This window comes from Gracilinanus agilis, chromosome 2 (assembly GCF_016433145.1).
Source record: "Gracilinanus agilis isolate LMUSP501 chromosome 2, AgileGrace, whole genome shotgun sequence".
Classification (NCBI taxonomy): Eukaryota; Metazoa; Chordata; class Mammalia; order Didelphimorphia; family Didelphidae; genus Gracilinanus; species Gracilinanus agilis.
This window is the reverse complement of record NC_058131.1, coordinates 424,759,368-424,778,802: the sequence shown is the minus strand read 5'-3', so window position 1 is coordinate 424,778,802 and position 19,435 is coordinate 424,759,368. Positions and strand designations below refer to the sequence as shown.

Sequence of the window (19,435 nt, the reverse complement as noted above, 5' to 3'; positions counted from 1 at the left end):
TGAGGAAACTGAGGTAAAAAAGTTAAAGTGACTTGCCCAAGCTCACCCAGCTAATGAAATGTCTTTCTGACTCTAGGTGCTGGGCTTTATTTACTTCATCTCCTACCAGCCTCTAGATTATGCTTATGGCCTGCACATAGTAGTAGGCATGCAAATATATGTTGAATAAATGAACTGTGGAGTCTATTGTCTGGAAGAATATTTGTTGAGGTAGAAATCAGATATTTTTGACGCCATGTGTGATAAACAATTCTAGATGCTCCCAGATGAGGCTGTTCTTAAATGTTCACATGGAAAGAATTCCTCCTCTGGTCCAGAAACATCTCAACTCATCTTTCTTTCTTTTTTGACTCTTTACAGAATTGTTGGGATCTGTGCCCAGGCTTGGAAGTCCAGAGTCTCTCCAGTATTTCCAGGAGGATCGAGGTAACCACTTGGGGTCCACCCAGCCTCTCCTCCTCTGCTGGTGGCCATGAACGACGTCGCGATTGTCAAGGAGGGCTGGCTGCATAAGCGAGGTCAGTGTCCCCTGTGTTCCCTAGCCCAGGGGTTGCAGGGGCTTCTGCAGTTTGGAATGTTTGGTTTAAGGCCAATATTGCAATACAGTGACTTTGAGTCGGAATTCTTGGGTTCAAATCCTGGTTTTGCTACTTAATTGGCTGTATGACTGAGCAAGCTGAATTCTCTGGGCTTTTTTTGGTTTTCTCATCTGTAAAATGAAGAGATTGAACTCTATGATCCCTAAGAGTATTTCTATAGCTATAGATTTCCCTTTCTATGTCTGTGACCTTATGATCCTGCCAGAGTGTTATGGGTATTTGAGGAAGGCGCCAGGAGTGCTGGTGGGGTGGATTTGTTTAGACCAGAGAATAGAGGCCCTAGTATATTATAGTAAATGTTTTTTTTTTAATAAACCCTTACCTTCCAGCTTGGAGTCAATACTGTGTATTGGCTCCAAGGCAGAAGAGTGGTAAGGGCTAGGCAATGGGGGTTAAGTGACTTGCCCAGGGTCACACAGCTGGGAAGTGTCTGAGGCCAGATTTAAACCTAGGACCTCCCATCTCTAGGCCTGACTCTCAATCCTCTGAGCCACCCAGCTACCCCCTATTAATAGTAAATTAGAGAACTCTTTCCCCCTGGCTTCCCCCCCTCTTCTCATGTGTCTTATTTGTCTTTTAAAAAATTTTTATTTCTAATTTCTATTGTTACATCATGAAATTTCCCCCTTCCTCCTGTATACATATTCCTTCCTTTACCCTTTCTCAGAAAGCCATAACATATGACAATTATTTTTCAAAAGAAAAAGAGGAAGAGGGGAGAAGTCAGCTAAATTAATCATTCAATACATAAAACAATAAATTTGACTGTGCTGTGTTCCCCACTCATGATCTCCCATTTCTCTGCAAAGGAGTTGAGGGAAGTATCTTTGGGCCAAGCCGCTTTGTAATTTTGCAACATTCATCTTGAGTTGTTTTGTTGCTGGGTTTGGCCCTTTCCGTTACGTTGTAGTCATCACTGTGTATCTTGTTTTCTTAGCTCTGATTACTTCATTCTGTATCAGTTCACGTAAGTCTTTTCTCTGCTTCTCAGAGCAGCTTTTTGAGCACAGTTGTAGTAAGTTTTGGAACTGGTCTGTGCTAGACTTGGGGAGGAGATGTTGAGAGAGCAGCATTCAGGGAGGATGTCTGTGAGCCTGGTCTTAAGGGAGCTAGGACTCATGGAATAGATAATAATAATGATAAACATCAAATAACAACAACAACTGTTAATGATCTATATATGGTGAGAAGGGGAGACAGGACTCATGGAATAGATAATAATAACAATAATGACAATAGCAACAACAGCTGTTGCTGACATGGACACAGAGCCAAAGGTTATCTCATTTGATCCCCACAACAACGTTGCTAAAGAAATGCTCCTGCAGCCATGGGGATCCCCATCTGAAGGCTGAAGAGCCCAAGGCTGTGAGTTTTTCTTGGAGGCATATAACTAGTAAGGGACCAAAATAGAGTTCCACCAGATCTTCCGGAATCCTCTAGTGATGTATGTGTGAGGCCATGCTGTCTGTCCACAAGAGAGGATGCTGTCATAGGGTAAACTACATCACTCAAACTTAGGGCTTTTGGAACTTAGAAGGGCATTGTGGGATGGGTGGTGGGACAGGGTAGTCTAAGGGGCAGCTATTCTGAACTTACCCAAGTAGTAGCTTCTTGTGCAGCAGGGAATTAATGAATATTCTTTGAGCTGGCCTTGAGGAATGAGTAGGATTCAGATATATGGAGGTAGGAGGGTGCATTATAGCCTGGTGTGTGTATCTTTAATAAAGACTTTCAAGTTGGAATAAAACATTTATGGAGGTGGGGGGCAGCTAGGTAGTAGACCGAGAGTCAGGCTCAGAGATGGAGGTTCTGGGTTCAAATGTGGCCTGACACTTCCTAGCTATGCGATGCTGGGTGGGTTAGGTTTAGAAACGAATTTAGGGTTAGTAGAACCAATATGTAGTATTGATTCTAAGATGGAAGGTAAGGGTTAAAATTCTCTATGATAAGAATAGGGGTCATCCAGGAAAAGCTAGGAGAAGAAAGGAATTTTCTCCCATTGGGACTTGGGCACCACTTTATTGATTAAAAAAATTCATTTAGTTTTAGCAATTAATCAATCATAAACATTTATTAAACATTTTCTATGTGCTAGGAACCATAGGATACCCTTAGGATACCCTCCCCCAAATAGGAGATAAAAAGAAAAAGCTTGCCAGTATCACCCTCAGGGAGTTGTATTCTAGTGAGGAAGTCAGCACATATAAATAGGTTCATTCAGATACTGAGTAGGTATTGACCAGGAAAAGTGTTTTCTCTAGCCTTCAAGTATAAGCAGAGTTTGAGTTGAGTGTTGAAGGAAGCAGGGATTCTTAGAGGCAGAGGTGAGGAGGGAAAGCATTCTAGGCATGAGAAACAGCCAACTTGAAGGCCTGGAGGTAGGAAATAGATGAAGCAATGTGCCCAAATGGGACAGTAGGGCTGTTCTGTAGAGTGCAGGAGGGAGTGAAGTATAGGAAGGCTGGAAGGAGAGAAAGGGACCAGGTCATGAAGGATTGTAAATGCCAGAGGAGTTTTTTATTTGTCTCTGTTAGCCATTATTATTTATTTATTATTAAGTAGTTTGACCTTTAGGAAAATCACTGGCAGCTTGTGGAGAATGGATTAAAATAATTAGTGGGTTATTGCAGTTGTCTAGGAGAAGGGAGAAGGCCAGAGCTAGGGAAGTAGAGTGGAGAGGGGCAGCTAGGATAAAGTACCAGCCCTAGAATCAGGAAGATTCCTAGCTGTGTGACCCTAAGCAAGTCACTTAACCTTGTTTGCCTCAGTTTCTTCATCTGTAAAATGACCTGGAGAAATGGCAAATTACACTAGTATCTTTACCAAGAAAACCCTGAATAGGGTCCCAGAGAATCAGAGATGACTGAAAACAACTGGACAACAACAGGGAGGTAGTTGTGTGAATGGAGAGAAGGGGATGTAGTTTTTTTTCCTAATTACATGTAGAAACAATTTTTGCTATTTGTTTTCTGATACTTTGGGGTTCATATTCTCTCCTTCCCTCCCTGCTTCCCTTCCCTAAGGTGGTAAATAATCTAAGTTATACCAGTGTTGTCATATAGTACATATTTCAATATTCTCCAAGTTGTGACAGAAGACAGAAGACATATCACACAAATAATAAAAAAATTCATGAAGGAAATAAAGTGAAGGATGTCGTGCTTTGATTTGCAATCAGATTCCAACAGTTCCTTCTTTGACTGTGGATAGTGGTTTCTCTTTATCATGAGTTCCTTGGGGTTATCTTGGGACCTTGTTTTGCTGATAATTTAGTCATTCACAGCGGATCATCTTACAGTATTTCTGTTACTGTATGCAGTGTTCTGGTTCTGCTCATTTCACTTTGCATCAATTCATATAAGTCTTTCTAGGTTTTTCTGAACTCATCTTGTTCCTCCTTTTTTCTGGCACAATAGATTTCCATTACAACCATATACTGTAGCTTGTTCAGCCCTTGCAGGGTATGTATTCTTGAGGTGTGAAGAAAGAAAAGACTTTTGATAGATGATTGGATTTTGTGGGGCCAGTGAGAATAAGGAGTTAAGGTAAACCCCAAAGTTCCATACCTAGGTGACTTGAATAATGTGTATAGCATTAGGGAAGTTCAGAGAGGGACAGGCTTTGGGGAAAAGATAATGTGTGTTCTTTTGGAAATGTTAAGTTAGAGGTGTGTCTAGGATATTTAATACAACCTGCCCTATAGGCAGTTAGTGATGTGTGAGCCCTTTTTTCTCTTAGAGTTGCTTTTTTCTTTACTCTTGAGTTGTGAATGAATGGAGTTGCTGCTTGTTGGGGGATAGGGGAAGCCATGTGGCTTGACCACTTTCTCCCTTAGGCCAGTCTCTCTGGGAGTTAGTCCCTCTGCTTTGAACTGGGCAGGGTCCGGGACAATTATTGCTTTTCCAAAGCTGTGGGCCCTCAGGCTATTTATCAGTGACTTCACCTGGCTTCCAGGACTGTCTCAGGCTTTCCTGGAAGGGAGAGGAAAAACATTAGGTGCTTTCCATTTTCTACAAATTGACTGGACTGAGGCCTTCGATAGGTGCTTGTACCTTGAGAGCTGGAAAGAGCCTTAGAATCATGTCTCAGAGAAGGTTCGAACTGGAAGAAGGGACCATCTTTTCCAAACCCTCCTTTTTATGGAGGTAGAAACCAAGCCCTAGAGAGGGAGAAGGAACTTAGCAAGTAAGTGGAAGGAACTGGGACCAGAATCCAGCTCTCCTGGCCTCTAGCCCAGGGCTCCACCCTGTCTCTCATTGTCACTTTGATGAGGGAAGGGATCAAGTCATGTTTTCATTTTCCATCTTCCTTAGCTCCCAGCTCACAATAGGTGTTTAATAAATGTTTGTAAATTGCAGTTTTCAGAGGCAGCTTTGTATAGTAAAGAGTATTGGCCCTGGAAAGTGGGGGTGGTGTTTGGCTCAGCATTCTGGCTCCAATATTTCCCAGCTGGGTGGCCTAGGGTCTTTATCTCCCTGAATTGACTCTCTAAAATGGGGATAAAATGCTTGCCTTATAGGTTTGTTGAAAGGATAATGCCTTGTAATCCTTAAGACCCTTACTTGAAAAACCTTCATAATCCATGAGGGTTATTACAAATGCTGTGTGTGATGTTGGGCAATTCTCCTTCCTTCTCTGGCCTGTAGTTTTCCTATCTGTAAAAAGAGGGCTTTGGAGAGGCCTTTAAGGGCTAATATAGTTCCTTCTATCTTATCTTAATCCTTTGCTTTAGTCTGAGGCTTCTTGGGCACCTTAGAATGGGAGATTTTTTTCATCCCCATGGCAAAATGGGCTGAGCTCCTAGCTGGAGACAGGCTTCTGGTTGAGTAGTAACCCATAGAAGTAGCTATGACTTGAGCTCTCTTATCTGTCAGGAAGAGGCGCCTCTTCTTTTTTTTTCTGTTTTAAACCCATACCTTTTGTCTTAGAATCTAGGGGTTCCCAGGCAGAGGAGCAGAAAGGGCTAGACAACTGGGGTTAAGTGATTTGGCCAGTTACACAGTTAGGAAGTGGCTGAGGTCAAATTTGAAACCAGGACCTCCCGTCTCCACTATCTGGCTCTCTGTCCACTAAGCCTTCTGCTTATCTCTATTCACTACTTCTGAGGGTTGCTAGTCAAGAGATTCCTGGTTATTGTCACAGAATTTGAGTTGGAAGCTACCTCCCAGTCCTTGACACTGGATCCTTATGGGGGCAAGAATCCTCTCTATTGTGCCTGACAAGATGTTCTTTTTAAAACAAACAAAAATTCTTACCTTCTGTTTTAGTATCAATTCTTTTGTTGTTGTTTTTTGTTTGTTTTTTAAACCCTTAACTTCTGGGGGCAGCTGGGTAGCTCAGTGGATTGAGAGTCAGGCCCAGAGACGGGAGGTCCTAGGTTCAAATCTGGCCTCAGACACTTCCCAGCTGTGTGACTTTGGGCAAGTCACTTGACCCCCATTGCCCACCCTTACCACTCTTCCACCTAGGAACCAATACACAGAAGTTAAGGGTTTAAAAATATAAACAAAAAACAAAAATAAATAAATAAAAAAAATAAACCCTTAACTTCTGTGTATTGGTTCCTAGGTGGAAGAGTGGTAAGGGTGGGCAATGGGGGTCAAGTGACTTGCCCAAAGTCACACAGCTGGGAAGTGTCTGAGGCCAGATTTGAACCTAGGACCTCCCGTCTCTGGGCCTGACTCTCAATCCACTGAGCTACCCAGCTGCCCCTTTAGTATCAATTCTAAGACATCTACTGAGCCATTTAGCTGCCCCTGATCAGATGTTCTAATGACTTTACATCAAGCATAAATTTATTTTTTCTTTATTTCTTCCCATTGGGCCTACTTCTGTTCTTGGGGCCAAGCAGACAGTCCAATTTCCTTCAATAGTGAAAAAGTCCTTCTGGGAGGAAGGATGAATACAACAGCAGAAAGAGCATGAAAGAGCCCCAGCTTTGACATCAGATGACCTGATTTCAAGTCTTTGATACTGTCTATGGGACTTTGGGCAGGTGATTTGATTTTTTGGGAGCCCTCAGTTTCCTGTAAAATGTGGGAGTTAGACTTGATGGCCTTTAACGTCTCTTCTAATTGCAGATCTGTGATCTTCTGAAGTCAGTTAAATTAATTGTTGGGCGCCATTTTGGTTCTTAGCTATTTTATCTCCCTGGAGATTGGTTTGTGGGACAAATGAATTCAATTCAGTTTAATAAACATGTACAAAGAACCTGCTCTGTGTAAACCCTGGGGCTGACCCTCCTAGATTTTAGGTTCAAGAGAGGGAGCCCGCAAGGCATGAGGGAAGAACTTTGGATTTGGAATCTGGGGGCCTGGGTTCAAATTCTGATTTTGCCTCTGACTCACTTGGTAAATGAGGGCTCTTTCTCTGAAATGCAGATGATAATACCATTATTTCATACCTCCTATGGAAGTGATGAGAAAAGCCCTTTGAAAGCATTAAAATGCTCTTTAAGGGGCAGCTGGGTAGTTCAGTGGATTGAGAGTCGGGCCTAGAGACGGGAGGTCCTAGGTTCAAATCCGGACTCAGACACTTCCCAGCTGTGTGATCCTGGACAAGTCACTTGACCCCCATTGCCCACCCTTACCACTCTTCCACCTATGAGCCAATACACAGAAGTTAAGGGTTTAAAAAAATGCTCTTTAAGTGGGAATTACAGTAACTTGGACTTTCAGTGGAGACTGAGCCAAAAAATAAATGCAATTTGACCTTGGGTGGGAGGGGAAATTTTTTGGTGGTATGCCACAAGTGGGGAAGAGTGACAGGTGTCTGTAAGAGGTAGAAGTGAGGAAGAAGTGGAAATTTCCTATTTCAGGCTAAATGGGATTTAAAGAAGTTGTTTAGTTGAAGGAAGGTGGGCTTTTTCAAAGTCTGTTTTGAGGAAGGGAGGGTGGTAAGAGGGAGTGGAAAATGGAGAAGATTCTGGGCTTGGAGTTGGACAGCTTAGGGTTCAGTATTACCAGCTTTGCCATTCCATGTCTGTGTGGCCCTGGGCCTTTCCATGACTCAGTTCCTTCATATGTAAACTGAGGGGGGTTGAATTAGATGATTCCCAAGGTGTTGGGAACATAAGATTTCAATAATACTGGGAAATTCTGCATGAGTGTGTCAGGTATTCAAGATCCTCTCTGTTCTGTTTCCAGACTTCTTTTTTCTGATTTCATCTCCTGCACACTGACATGAATTTTTTGCTTATGGGGTTCTATTGCCTCTATTATCCTTCTCCTGTTGGCATTATCTTCATCCTTCAAGGCCCAGTTCCAATGCCTACTTCTTCAGGAAGCTCTCTCAGTCCATCTGGATTTCCCAAGCTTAAAGCAATTTTGTTTTATTCAACAGTAAACATTAAATTCCTGCTTATTTTGAAAATGTATTAAATGTCCAGTACCTCTTGCTGGACACATCTGAACAAAAACAATTCCTGTCCTCGAGGAACTTACAATTCAGTTGGGACAGTGGTGGTAGGGGAGGAGGAAAAAAAATATAGAGATACAATTAAATACAATATAATTTAAGCACAGAGAGTTTGATGACAATTAGAGGCATCAGGAAAGACTTCTGGTAAGAGGGAGGTAACATTTGAGCCAAGCCTTGATGAAAGTTAGAGATTGGGTCTCTGAGAGGCAGAAGTGAGAAGGGAGTGCATTCTGGCATGGGAGACCGGTTGTTCAAGGACATGGCTAGAGCTGGTATATCAAGATAGAGTGTATGATAGAAAGTCAAAATAAGTAAGTCTGGAAGGGTAAGTAGGGGCTAGCTTCTGGAATATTTGGAATCAGGAAGACTCATCTTCATGAGTTCAAATCTGACCTCAGACACTTTCTAGCACTGTGAGCCTGGGCAAGTCCCATATCCCCATTTGCCTAGGACCTTGCCCCCCTCTCTTAGAATTGTTACTAAGACAGAAAGTAAGGGTTAAAAAAACTGATAGTCATTTGATAGATGTGGAATGACCCTCAGAGACCACCTAGCTCAGTCCCCTCATTTTATAGATGAAAAGACATTCCCAGAGAGAGAAAGAAACTTGGTCAAAGTCTGTTAGAACATGAATTAGCAAGAGCTAGAAAAGACCTTAGAGATAGCCCAAGACTTAAATTTTAAAAATGAATTCAACAAAAATCAAATAAAATGGGCATTTCCATAAACAGAGTAAAATAGTACACAAGACTGCCACTGTCTCTTATCCTCAGCTTGCTTTTCAAGTTTATGATAAATAATTAAACATGTAACTTTCAAAGCTATCCTTCTTTTCCATTCTGTTCTTTTCTGTGCATTTAAAAAATGTTTCAGGGACCTCCCTCCCTTTTTACCTCCCTTTTTCTTTTTTATTGCTAGTTTTGTCCTTTTCCCCTTCTCACCTCATTGGCAGTGGGGGATTGGAAACCCTTTTACAAATATGTATAGTCAAGCAGAACAGTTTAATTTTCACTTTGGCTCTGTCTGAAAATGTATCTCATAACATATCATCACTGATCTTTCAGGAAGTGGGTATCAATCATGGTTTATCATCTGGAATCATGTTGCTACTCAAATCTCTCTGGGTTTTTTCTTTACAATGTTGTTATTGTGTATATTGTTTTGGTTCTATTCACTTCCAATGCCCTCATTGTACAAAAGAGGAAACTGAGGCCGAGAGAGGGCAAGGAACTTGGCCAAGGTTCCAGAATGAGTCATCCTGGCAGAATAGGCCTGGAACATGGAATTATCCTAACTCCCAGGCCAAAACACTTCTCATTGCATCTTGGAACTGGAGATATCTTTCCTGTTTGAAGGAATGACTGACTCCCTAGCCCCAGGTCCCAAGGTGCTTTTACTCCAGAGCTCAAGCTTGCTTTGTATCTCACAGGATCGCTGGCTATAGTTTCCCCTTCCCCCCTCCAAAAAAAAATAATTCTACAATAATCCCTGGGGGCAGGGGGAGGAAATGACTGAGCAGCCGCCTGTCTGCCCTGCAGAGGGGAGGGGATCCTGCAGCCCTTAGAATGGGATGAGATCACCAACATCTGGGAGAATGAGCTGAGTCGGAGGGAAGAGGAAATCTCTCCTGGCTGGGCAGGACTGATTGGAGAAGTTTGTGGGGCCAGGAGGGGTGGTTCAGGGGAATGTCAGAAATTTAGCTCTACAAGAGGTTTGTGGAGTCACCCTGTCTTTTGGCTGTGACACAGTCAGGACATCTCGGGAGCTGGATGTGAGGAAGACCTTTCTAACAATTACAGCTATGCTGCCGTGGACTGACTGGGCAGCCTCAGCAAGTGCCCTGGCATTGGGTGTCAGTGGTATTTAGGAAGAAGATTTCTGCTCTAGGGAAGGAAGAAGGTTAGTTTGGGGTGCACACTAAGGTCCCTTTCAGTTCTGATCTTTAGAGTCCTACAATCCAAGGATTTTAGAACTAGATGAGGCAGCGAGGTGGCACAGAATCTGGAGTCAGGAAGATCTGAGTTTAAATCCTGCCTCAAACACTTTCTAGCTGGGGAAACTTGAATAAGTTTTGTGCCTCAGTTTCTCACCAGTATAGTATAAGGATATCTATCTCCTACAGTTGTTGTAAGGCTCAAATGAGATAACATGCTTTGTTGGTGGTGGTGACTCATTTGATCATGACCTATTTTACCCATGGACTTTGTTCATGGGATTTTCTTGGCAAAGATGCTGGAGTGGTTTGCCATTTCCTTCTCCATTGTGTCCCCATTTTTCAGATGAGGAGCTGAGGTAAATAGGGGTTAAGTGACTTGTCCATGATCCCGTAACTAGGAAGTGGCTGAATCTGGATTGGAAGTTGGGTCTCCCTGACTCCAAACTGGGGCTCTATCCAAGGTGCCATCTAGCTGCCCCATTATTTGTGAAGCACTTTGCAAACCTTAAAGAACTATATAAATACTAGCTATTATTTTTATTGTTATTGTTGCTGTTGTTTTACTAAAGGAACCTTGGACATCTGATCCAAATCCCCATTTTACACCCAGTGAGGGAGGACGATGTGTCCAGAGTCCCATAGCTAGTGGGTGTCAGATTGACATTTGAATCTAGAATACTTGACTCCTAATTTCAGCATTCTCTTCTTTAGAGATGCATGCAGCTCTGCTCAGGGTTTATTGTTTTTTATTTGTTTTACTTGGGGCCTCTGGTTCCTTGTCTGTCAAGTGACTAATAAATTATTATTATTTTTAACCCTTACTTTCTTTCTTAGTAACAATTCTAAGACATAAGGGCAAGAGCCCGGCAAATGGGGTTAAATGACTTGCCCAGGCTCACACAGTTAGGAGGCCAGTTTTGAACCCAGGTCCTGAAGCTCTATCCATTGTGCAGTCTAGCCACCCCAGGTATTATGGTAGAAGGGAACTTTGGTGGGAGAGCCAGGAGACTGGTTTTCTGGTCTAAGTTTGGTCCCTCATTTCCTCTATGATCTCAGGTCTTCCCTGAGTCCAATTGCCCCAATTATTTAATGAGGAGAATAATCACTGACCCATAGGGCTGCTTCTGTGAGTGCAAATGGTGTGGATGTCCTTTGCCAATCACAAAGATGACACACACATGAGGGAGTGGGTCTTCAGAATCTGACACTTAGATGTGGGCAGAGCCTGTCTGTCTCAAGAAAGAGAGTTGGCCACAGTCCCTTCCCCAGAGTTTTAGCTAGATGTTACTCTGCAGGGAGGGACTTCTCTCCAAAGCTGAATTGAGCTGAGGGTTCGAGATATCCGGGCTTCTTCAGCTTCTGAGTCTAATCATTCATTCTCCTATTATTATAGGATTATAGATTTAGGATCTCTGGGATCTCTCAGGGACCACCTTTATTTTACAGATGAGGAAACTGAGGCACAGAGGTGAGTTGCCTAAAGTCACACAGAAAATACAAGCCCAGCTGGAATGTCAGATCAGGTCCTCAGACCCCCAAACCAGTGCTTTCCCTGCTCTACTACATGGCCCTTTAAAGTGTTCAATGTGATTTCCTCCCAGGCCACCTGTGATTTGTCCTCTCTCAGTGTCAGACAGGCTGCCTGCCTTGTTTTTCTGAACTGGTGACATTGAGAGCTCTAGTCTAGTCTGAGCTTGAGTTTCCCAACATGTGCCGTGGTGGGTGAATTTATCATCATTTGAGAAGTTTCTGCCAGTCTGTCAGTTTACAATTTAATTAGTCTGTGCCAGCTGTCTGAGGCTCGGCTGGGCCCCAGGGGAGATGGGGAGGAGCAGACTGGAAGCCCTGACCTCAGGGAGCTCACAGTCTGGGCCAGTGGAGGAGAGGCGGGACTCACACATGGTGGCTGCCTGTGTGATTTCCAGGAGTTAAACTCAAGTAAAGCTTTCTCCTCCTCTCTCCCCAAGGTGGTAGAAAGGAGAGCAAGCCCCTAGGCTTGACCCCAGCTGGTTGTGGGGCCAGACTGTCATTTCCCAAGAAGAGTTTCAGACATGGCATGCCTGTGGTCTTCTCTCCACTTTCTAGCAGGCACCCTCTACTCTGATCTCTCTAGTCCAGTCCTACCCACCCCCATGGATGCTCAGCCTTTGCCCTTGTTGCTCTGCCTATTGAGAATACCCTCCTCTTCCTCTCCTTCGACAGCCCCAGAATCTTCCTGACCTCATAAGAATGCTGGCTTTAAAGTTTGAGGAGCAGTCACTGACTGCTGTGTGGTTCAAGACTGGGCGAGTTCAGGGGCTGGACTGTGGCACTTAGACTCTAGGGTGCTATAAACATTTTTAGTTCACTCCTTGTTGAATTAATGGCATAACTGGGAAGCAGAGCGATCCGGGTGGGCTAAGTAATGAAGGAAGGCTTCCTGAAGGAGTCGACATTTGAGCTATGTCATCGTCCTCAGAGATTTGGAGCTGGAAGGAGTCATCTAGTCTAAGCTTCTCCTTTTTACAGATAGGAAACTGAGGCTTAGTGAACTGCCCAAGGCACATCATGCAGTAGGTGGCAGGGTTGAGATTCAAACCCAGGCTTCAGACTCCAGGTTGAACGTACTTTCTACTGTCTCAGAAGGTCGAGAGAAATTTGGGGCAGTTGAAGTGAATAAGAAGAGGAGTCCAGACTGGAAATTACGCAGCATGCTGGAGAAGAGATTATAGTCAGTGGGTTTGACCCCTCTTGTTCTTGGGAAATGATAGTCTGGCTTTTAACCACCTTGGGAAGGGACTGGCGTCTTGCTCTGATTTCTATATCTTGGGTACAGGGAACGGAGAGCTTTACTTTTGTTTGAGTTTAACCCCTGGAAAACAGAGAGGTAACTGATTGTGGCCATTTTTGACATGGACTGCTCTGTTGTCCCAGGGTGGACTTTTTGAGCATCACGTGGGTTGTAGTCCTGGTTCTCTCATTGGTTTGTTCTTTGACCATGACGGAGTCATTTGCCCACATAGGGCCTCAGTTTCCCTATTTGTAAAATGAAGGATTTGGACTGGATAGTCTCTAATGCCCCTTCATGTTCTAATATGCTATGGTCTGATATGCTAGTGTGTAAAAAAGTAAAGAGATTATTACATAGATATTTTGCTGTCTAAAATAAGAGTGGGCTGCTTGGTTAGGTAATAAGTTCTTTGTTATTGGTGATCTTCAGGTAGAGATTAGATGACCATTGTAGTAGATGGGTCCCTTACTGCCCTGAGATTCTGTGGTTTTCTTTTTTTGGACAGAGAGACCATTCATGGTCAGACAGATCCTCCTCCTTGGACCTTTGTCATTTGTGCAGAGTAAAACCTCCTGCCTTCACCTGCCACTTACTCTGATTTGTGAGCCTGGGGATAGAGTCTGGCCTGAAGCCTTTTATACTTTCTGTTGTTATAATCCCTGGAATTATAACAAATTCTTCCTTATGAAGAATCTTATTCTTCATAAAGTTCTTCCTTATGAGATGGCTAGATAGCACAGTGGATAGAGTGCCAGGCCTGGATTCAGGAGATCCTGGGTTCAAATCTAACCTCAGAGGCTTGCTTCCTAGCAGTGTAAACCGGGGCAAGTCAGTTTAACCCTAGTTGTCTCGCCCTTGCTGCTCTTCTGTCTTAGAACTGTACTAAGACAAGGTAAGGGTTTAAAAAAAAATTCTCCCTGATCTCTAATATAGCCATTAGTAATTAGTTTTTTTCCATTTGCTCTTTAGAAAATTTTTTTATTATTCATTTCTTTAAATGTCTTACTTGTTTTTACACCATAATAATTTCCCTTAAAATCACCCTCATCTTCCCTTATTGAACCCTTCCTTGTAACAAAGAAAAAATAGACCCTCCCCACCATGTCCAGCTGAGAGAAGAATGGTGTGCTTTAGGATCAAGTTTGTTCATAACAGATTCATCCATTTTGACCGCTTTATAGTGTTGTTGTCTTTGTATCATCATCCTGGTTGTGGGTATCGGTCTCTTGACTCCATCTTTTCATGTGAATTTCCCCATGTTTTTCTAAATCCCTCATATTCTTTTTTGGTTACATTAAAATTTTTAAATTATCTTTATTTTATTCCAATAACAAATTTACATATGTTTTCCAAAGTTATGTGATTCATGTTGTCTGTCTCCCTCTTCTCTTCCCTCCCCTTTTCCAGAGTTTTTTGTTGAGCAATTCCACTGGGTTATACATATATCATCACTCAAAACCCATTTCCATATTACTCATTTTTGTAATAAAGTAATCTTTTAAAACCAAAACCCCAAATCCTATACCTACATAAACAAGTAATAAATCATATGTTTTCATCTGCATTTCTACTCCCACAGTTTTCTCTGGAGGTCCCTCATAGTCGATACTTCTTATGGCATAGAATTCCATTACATTCATGTGTACTCATCTATTCTGAAATAAAAGGGTCCCTCTCCTACCCCTCAAGTTTCTTTGCTACCATAAAGAATTCTGCTGCTTTGAATGTGAAATCAACCTTCTTGGGGTATATATGATATCTTTGGACAAAAAGAAAGAAGAGCACCATTCAGTGGCCCACATAATTCCAGTTGTTGTCCAGAAGGCTTGAACCAGTTCACAACTCCACCAACAATATTCTTAGCATGCCTATCTTTCCACAGCCCTGCCAACATTGTTTCCATTTAAAAAAAAAAAAACAACATCTCTGCCAATTTGAATGGAGTGAGGTAAGACCTCAGAGTTTTACTCTGCTTCTGTGCTTGGATCCTTTTGGTAGCCCAGTTAAGAATTAGGCCAGGTAGAGACGATTGCTTTACAGGGCAGGAAACTGAGGCTAAGGAAGGTTCAGAGGGATTTGTCTGCTGTCACACAGTAATTCTGTGGCCTGGCTTGGGACTAGGACAAGGGTCAATTTCTCGCTCTTAGGGTAATGTTTTGGTTTTTTTTTTTTTTTCCCTCCCCCTCACTCTGTTGCCCTGCTTCAATGAGAAGAGATGGTTGCTAAGCAAACATATACTGTGGATAATAACAATGATAATGATAATACTTAAATGGAGCTGTATTTCCTTGATGTGGGTGTTAACCCAACTTTTCCATTCCTTAGTAGATGATTCTTTGTGAATTTCCCTGAAAAAAATACTTTCCCTGGTAGCTCTGATGATGCCCTTAAACTAGGCGGATCTTCTGACAACAGATACCAACCCACACATTCATGTCTATCCTTGAAATCTTTTTAAAAACTAAAAAAAAAATTTTAAACCCTTACCTTCTGCCTTGAAATCAATACTGTCTATTAGTTCTAAGGCAGAAGAGTGGGAAGAGTCAGGCAATTAGGATTAAGTGACTTGCCCAGGGTCACACAGCTAGGAAATGTCTGGGGTCAGATTTGAACCCCAAACCTCCTGTCTGTTTGGTTTTAGAAGTCCTTCATAAACCAGCCTTTCTATACCTTTCCAGTCTTGTTACACTTTATCTCTGTCTCATTCTCTTCCATTCTGTGACACTGGCCGCTACTGTTCCTCCAACTAGACACTGCATCTTCCAACTCCAGACATTTTCTCTGGCTGACCCTTATGTCTGGAACTCCTGCCCTCCTCATCTCTGCCTTTTGGTGTCATTGGCTTCTTTCAAGTCTTGGCCAAAGATCCACCTTCTGCAGGAAACCTCTCTTAGGTTCCCTTAATCTTTCTATCTTTCCTTTCTGAGTCTCCCTATTTTATCCTGTCTATATATTTTTTTTGTACATAGTTGTTTGCCTGCTGGCTCTTCCATTAATGGCTGTGAACTCTTTCAGATCACTGTTTTTTTTTGTCTCTCTTTGAGTCTTCAGTGCTTAGCACAGTGCCTGGCACATAGTAGGCACTTAGTTAAAGTTGGTTGACCAATCTAATCCCATCCCCATCAATCCCCTCTAAAGAACCATTTTTATTACAATAATAAATCTACACATAAGTTTTCCAAGGTTACATGATTCACATTCTTTCCTCCCCTCTTCCCTCTCCACTCCTGGAGCTGACAAGCAGTTCCACTGGATTTTATATGTATTATCACTCAAAACCTATTTCTATATTGTTCATTTTTGTAATAGAGTAATTTTTCAAAACCAAAACCCCAAGGACCATTTTTAATAACCAAGAAGTTTGTTGTTCAGTCATTTTTCAATTGTGTTTGACTCTTTGTGGCAACCTCTGCCCCCTTGGTGTTTTCCTTGGCAGAGACACTGGAGTGGTTTGCCTTTTTCTTTTATAGATGAGGAATCTGAGGCAAATGGGGTTAAGTGACTTGCTCAGGCTCACACAGCTAGGACGTCTCTGAGGTCAGATTTGAACTCATGAAGATGAATATTCCTGACTCCCATGCCTAGTACTCTATCCATTGTGCCCCTGAGCTGCCCAGTAACCAAGAAAACAAACTGACTCCTGGCCATGTCTGACAGTATATACCTTATTCTGTACTTTTAGTCCACCACCTCTGCAGAAAGACAAATTTTGTTTATCATCAGATTTCTGAGGTAACCATTGCTTATTGGTGTGATGAGAATTCTCAAGTTTTCCAATGTTCTTCTTAATGCCATTGTATAAATTTGTTCTAGTTCATTTACTCTGCATAAGTTCAAAAAGTCTTCCCACATTTCTCTGAATTTTTTATGTTCCTTGGAACATTTCCAACTTGGGTAGGTCCTAACAGATAACCAAGTTCTGGCCTAGCTTTCAAGAACCTAGGGTTCTCTCCCTTTCACAGGTAGTCACTGGAGGAAGTCATCAGTGAAGGAATAGTACCTCACATTCACATGATGCTTTGCAATTTACAGAGCTCTTGTTTTACTCTATGTGGCACACAGAGCCTCCTTGAGAAATAGTGTTTTGTAGTGGGAGTTGGATTTGGATTAAGAAGATGGATCTACCATTAAGTTAAATTTGGGTTGAACTCTTGGCTTCTCTAGTTTTATTACCCATGACTTTGGGAAAGACATTTCCCCTGTGAGGTTCAGTTTCCTTAGTACACATGATAAGAGTGGGAAAAGTTGTCTATTTAGAATCAGAGATCTTGGCTTTGAATTCCAACACACATTATATTTGTCACAGTGTCACCTTAGCCAAGCGCCTCTCTCTCTCTCTCTCTTTCTTTCTTTCTTTCTTTCTTTCTTTCTTTCTTTCTTTCTTTCTCTCTCTCTCTCTCTCTCTCTCTCTCTCTCTCTCTCTCCTTCCTTCCTTCCTTCCTTCCTTCCTTCCTTCTTTCTCTCTTTTAATAATAAATTTCCACATACATTTTCCAAAGTTATATGATTCATGTTGTCTCCTTCCCCTATTCCCTCCCCCCTCCCAGAGTTGACAAGCAATTCAATCTGGGTTGAACATGTATTATAAAAAACATATTTCCGTATTATTCATTTTTTATAAGGGATGTGCTCTCTTCTTTAGTAAACTTGTATCTAAAATGAAGGAGTTAAAAGACAGCTAGGTGGCTCAGTGAATTGAAAGCTAGGCCTAGAGTCTTGAGTTCAAATTTGACCTCAGACGGTTCCTAACTATGTGACCCTGGGCAAGTCACTTAGCGCCCATAGCCTAGTTCTTACCACTCTTTTGCCTTGGTACCAATTACACAGTATTGATTCTAAAATGGAAGGCAAGGGTGTAAAAATAAATAACTAAAATAACAAGGTTATACTAGGAAACTTCTAAGGTCCTTTGCTGCTTTAAATTTATCTAATTTTTGAGTGAATTGCAAAACTACTATTGGGGATATTATCAGTGAAGTTCATCCAGACTTTAAGGGGAAAGAAAAAGAAACAAGTTTGCCACCCTTATGGGTATGATGAAGAGCTGGTAGTTAGATGTTAGCACAGTTATATGGATTCAGAGCTCCTTAGATTAGTCATAGTTAGGTGGCATAGTGGGTAGAGTGCTAGGTCTAAAGTTGAGAAGACCCAAGTTCAAATCCAGCCTCAGATACTATAAGCCCAATATAATAAGATGAAATTTAATGAAGATCAATATGAAGGACCTGGTCTTGGAGAAGGGGCAGCCAGGTGGCCCAGTGGGGAGAGACAGGTCTAGTAATTGGAAGCCCTAGGTTCAAGTCTGGCCTCAGACATTTCCTAGCCATGTGACTCTGGACAAGTCATTTAATCCCCATTGCCTAGCCCTTATGGGCCTTCTGCTTTGGAACTGATACTTGGTGTTGATCCAAAATCAGAAAACAAGTGCTTAAAAAAAAAAAAAAGATGATGCTTTGAAGAAGACATGATAGATTCTTCATGGCGTTATATCAGGTGGGTCTGGGAATTTGGTGCTTTGGAAAAGTCATCTTGTTAGTAGGCAGACATTTAATCTCTCATGACACCTCCCTGTTCATATAAGGGGTTGGGGGCTCATGAAACCCCATTTGGATGACAAGGCTGTGTGCCCTTGGACATACTTTTGTCTATCTCTGGGTTTTGTTTTCCCTAAATGGGGAAAACTAGGTAAAGAAGCCAAGTGGGTGGAGTACTAGACTTGGAGGCAGGAATACCCAAGTTCAAATCCTTCCTTAGATATTTAGTAACTGTGATCCTTCACCTCTTTTGATCTGAGTTTCCTCATCTGTAAAATGAGGATAGTAATAGCACCTACTTCCCTAGATTGTTGTGAGGATCAAATGAGATATTAATTGTAAAGCACCTGGTACAGCGCCTGACATATAATAGGCATTATATTTAATCCTTAGTCCTCTCCCACCCTTTTTGAAAGTCCCTTTCAATGATGTTTTATCTGATTTTTTTATGACTTTATGCCACCTACTCATCTTAAGATGAGGAAACCAAGACCTGGAGAGGAGAGGGGACTTTCCCAAGATGTCATAAAGGATTAGTGGCAGAAACCATGCTCATGCTCCAAGCAGGGACCTGGCACTTGCAAATAAGTTTGCATTAGTGAACTTTAGCCCTTCCAAGGAGGGAATTGAGAGAAGGAGAGGATAGGTGTGAATGCCTTCCCTCAGTCCCCTCTGGGATGGTCTTTCTGAACCTTCTTCTTGGCTTCTCTTATGAGGGAGTAGGGAAGAGTTGAGCAGGAGTGAAAGGGAGGGAGAGAATGAATGGGGAAATCACCCTCCCTCCCCCTTTTCCAACCCCCAGAGCTCCTAGAAAAGAGCCAGAGTCACAGTGGTTTGAATCATGCTATGTTTGCTGTGGTATTTCCTAGAAATGTTGTTTTACAGATTGAGATAATAAGAGGAAAGAGAACTGGCTTCTAAAGCCTTCAATTTTCTGATTTTGTTTCTGTGGGCTCTGTCTGTCATGCTAGAGAGATAGGACTGTGACTTAGAGCTCACACTGCCTCTTTGGGGACCATTCAGCTCTTTAGTTGCTGGCTGGGAATTCACTAAAGAAATCCCACAAATTAAGCTCCTACTGTGTGCCTGGCCCTGAGGGAGATGAATAGTTCAGATAAGAAATGGTCTCTGCCCCTATGGGGCTCACAGACATTGATAGGGATAGAAGACAGAA

At 42.3% G+C, this 19,435-nt stretch overlaps 1 protein-coding gene across 1 annotated transcript in view; it reads left to right on the top strand.

The window, feature by feature from the left end:
* The first annotated feature begins 389 nt into the window (after nt 1–389).
* The window catches only part of AKT1 (AKT serine/threonine kinase 1), a 129,891-nt gene continuing 110,845 nt past the window's right edge, over nt 390–19,435 (top strand). Inside the window, exon 1 of the mRNA XM_044664650.1 lies at nt 390–518. Coding sequence (XP_044520585.1) covers nt 473–518 — 46 coding nt within the window. The 5' untranslated portion in view covers nt 390–472. The remainder of the gene's footprint in view (nt 519–19,435) is intronic.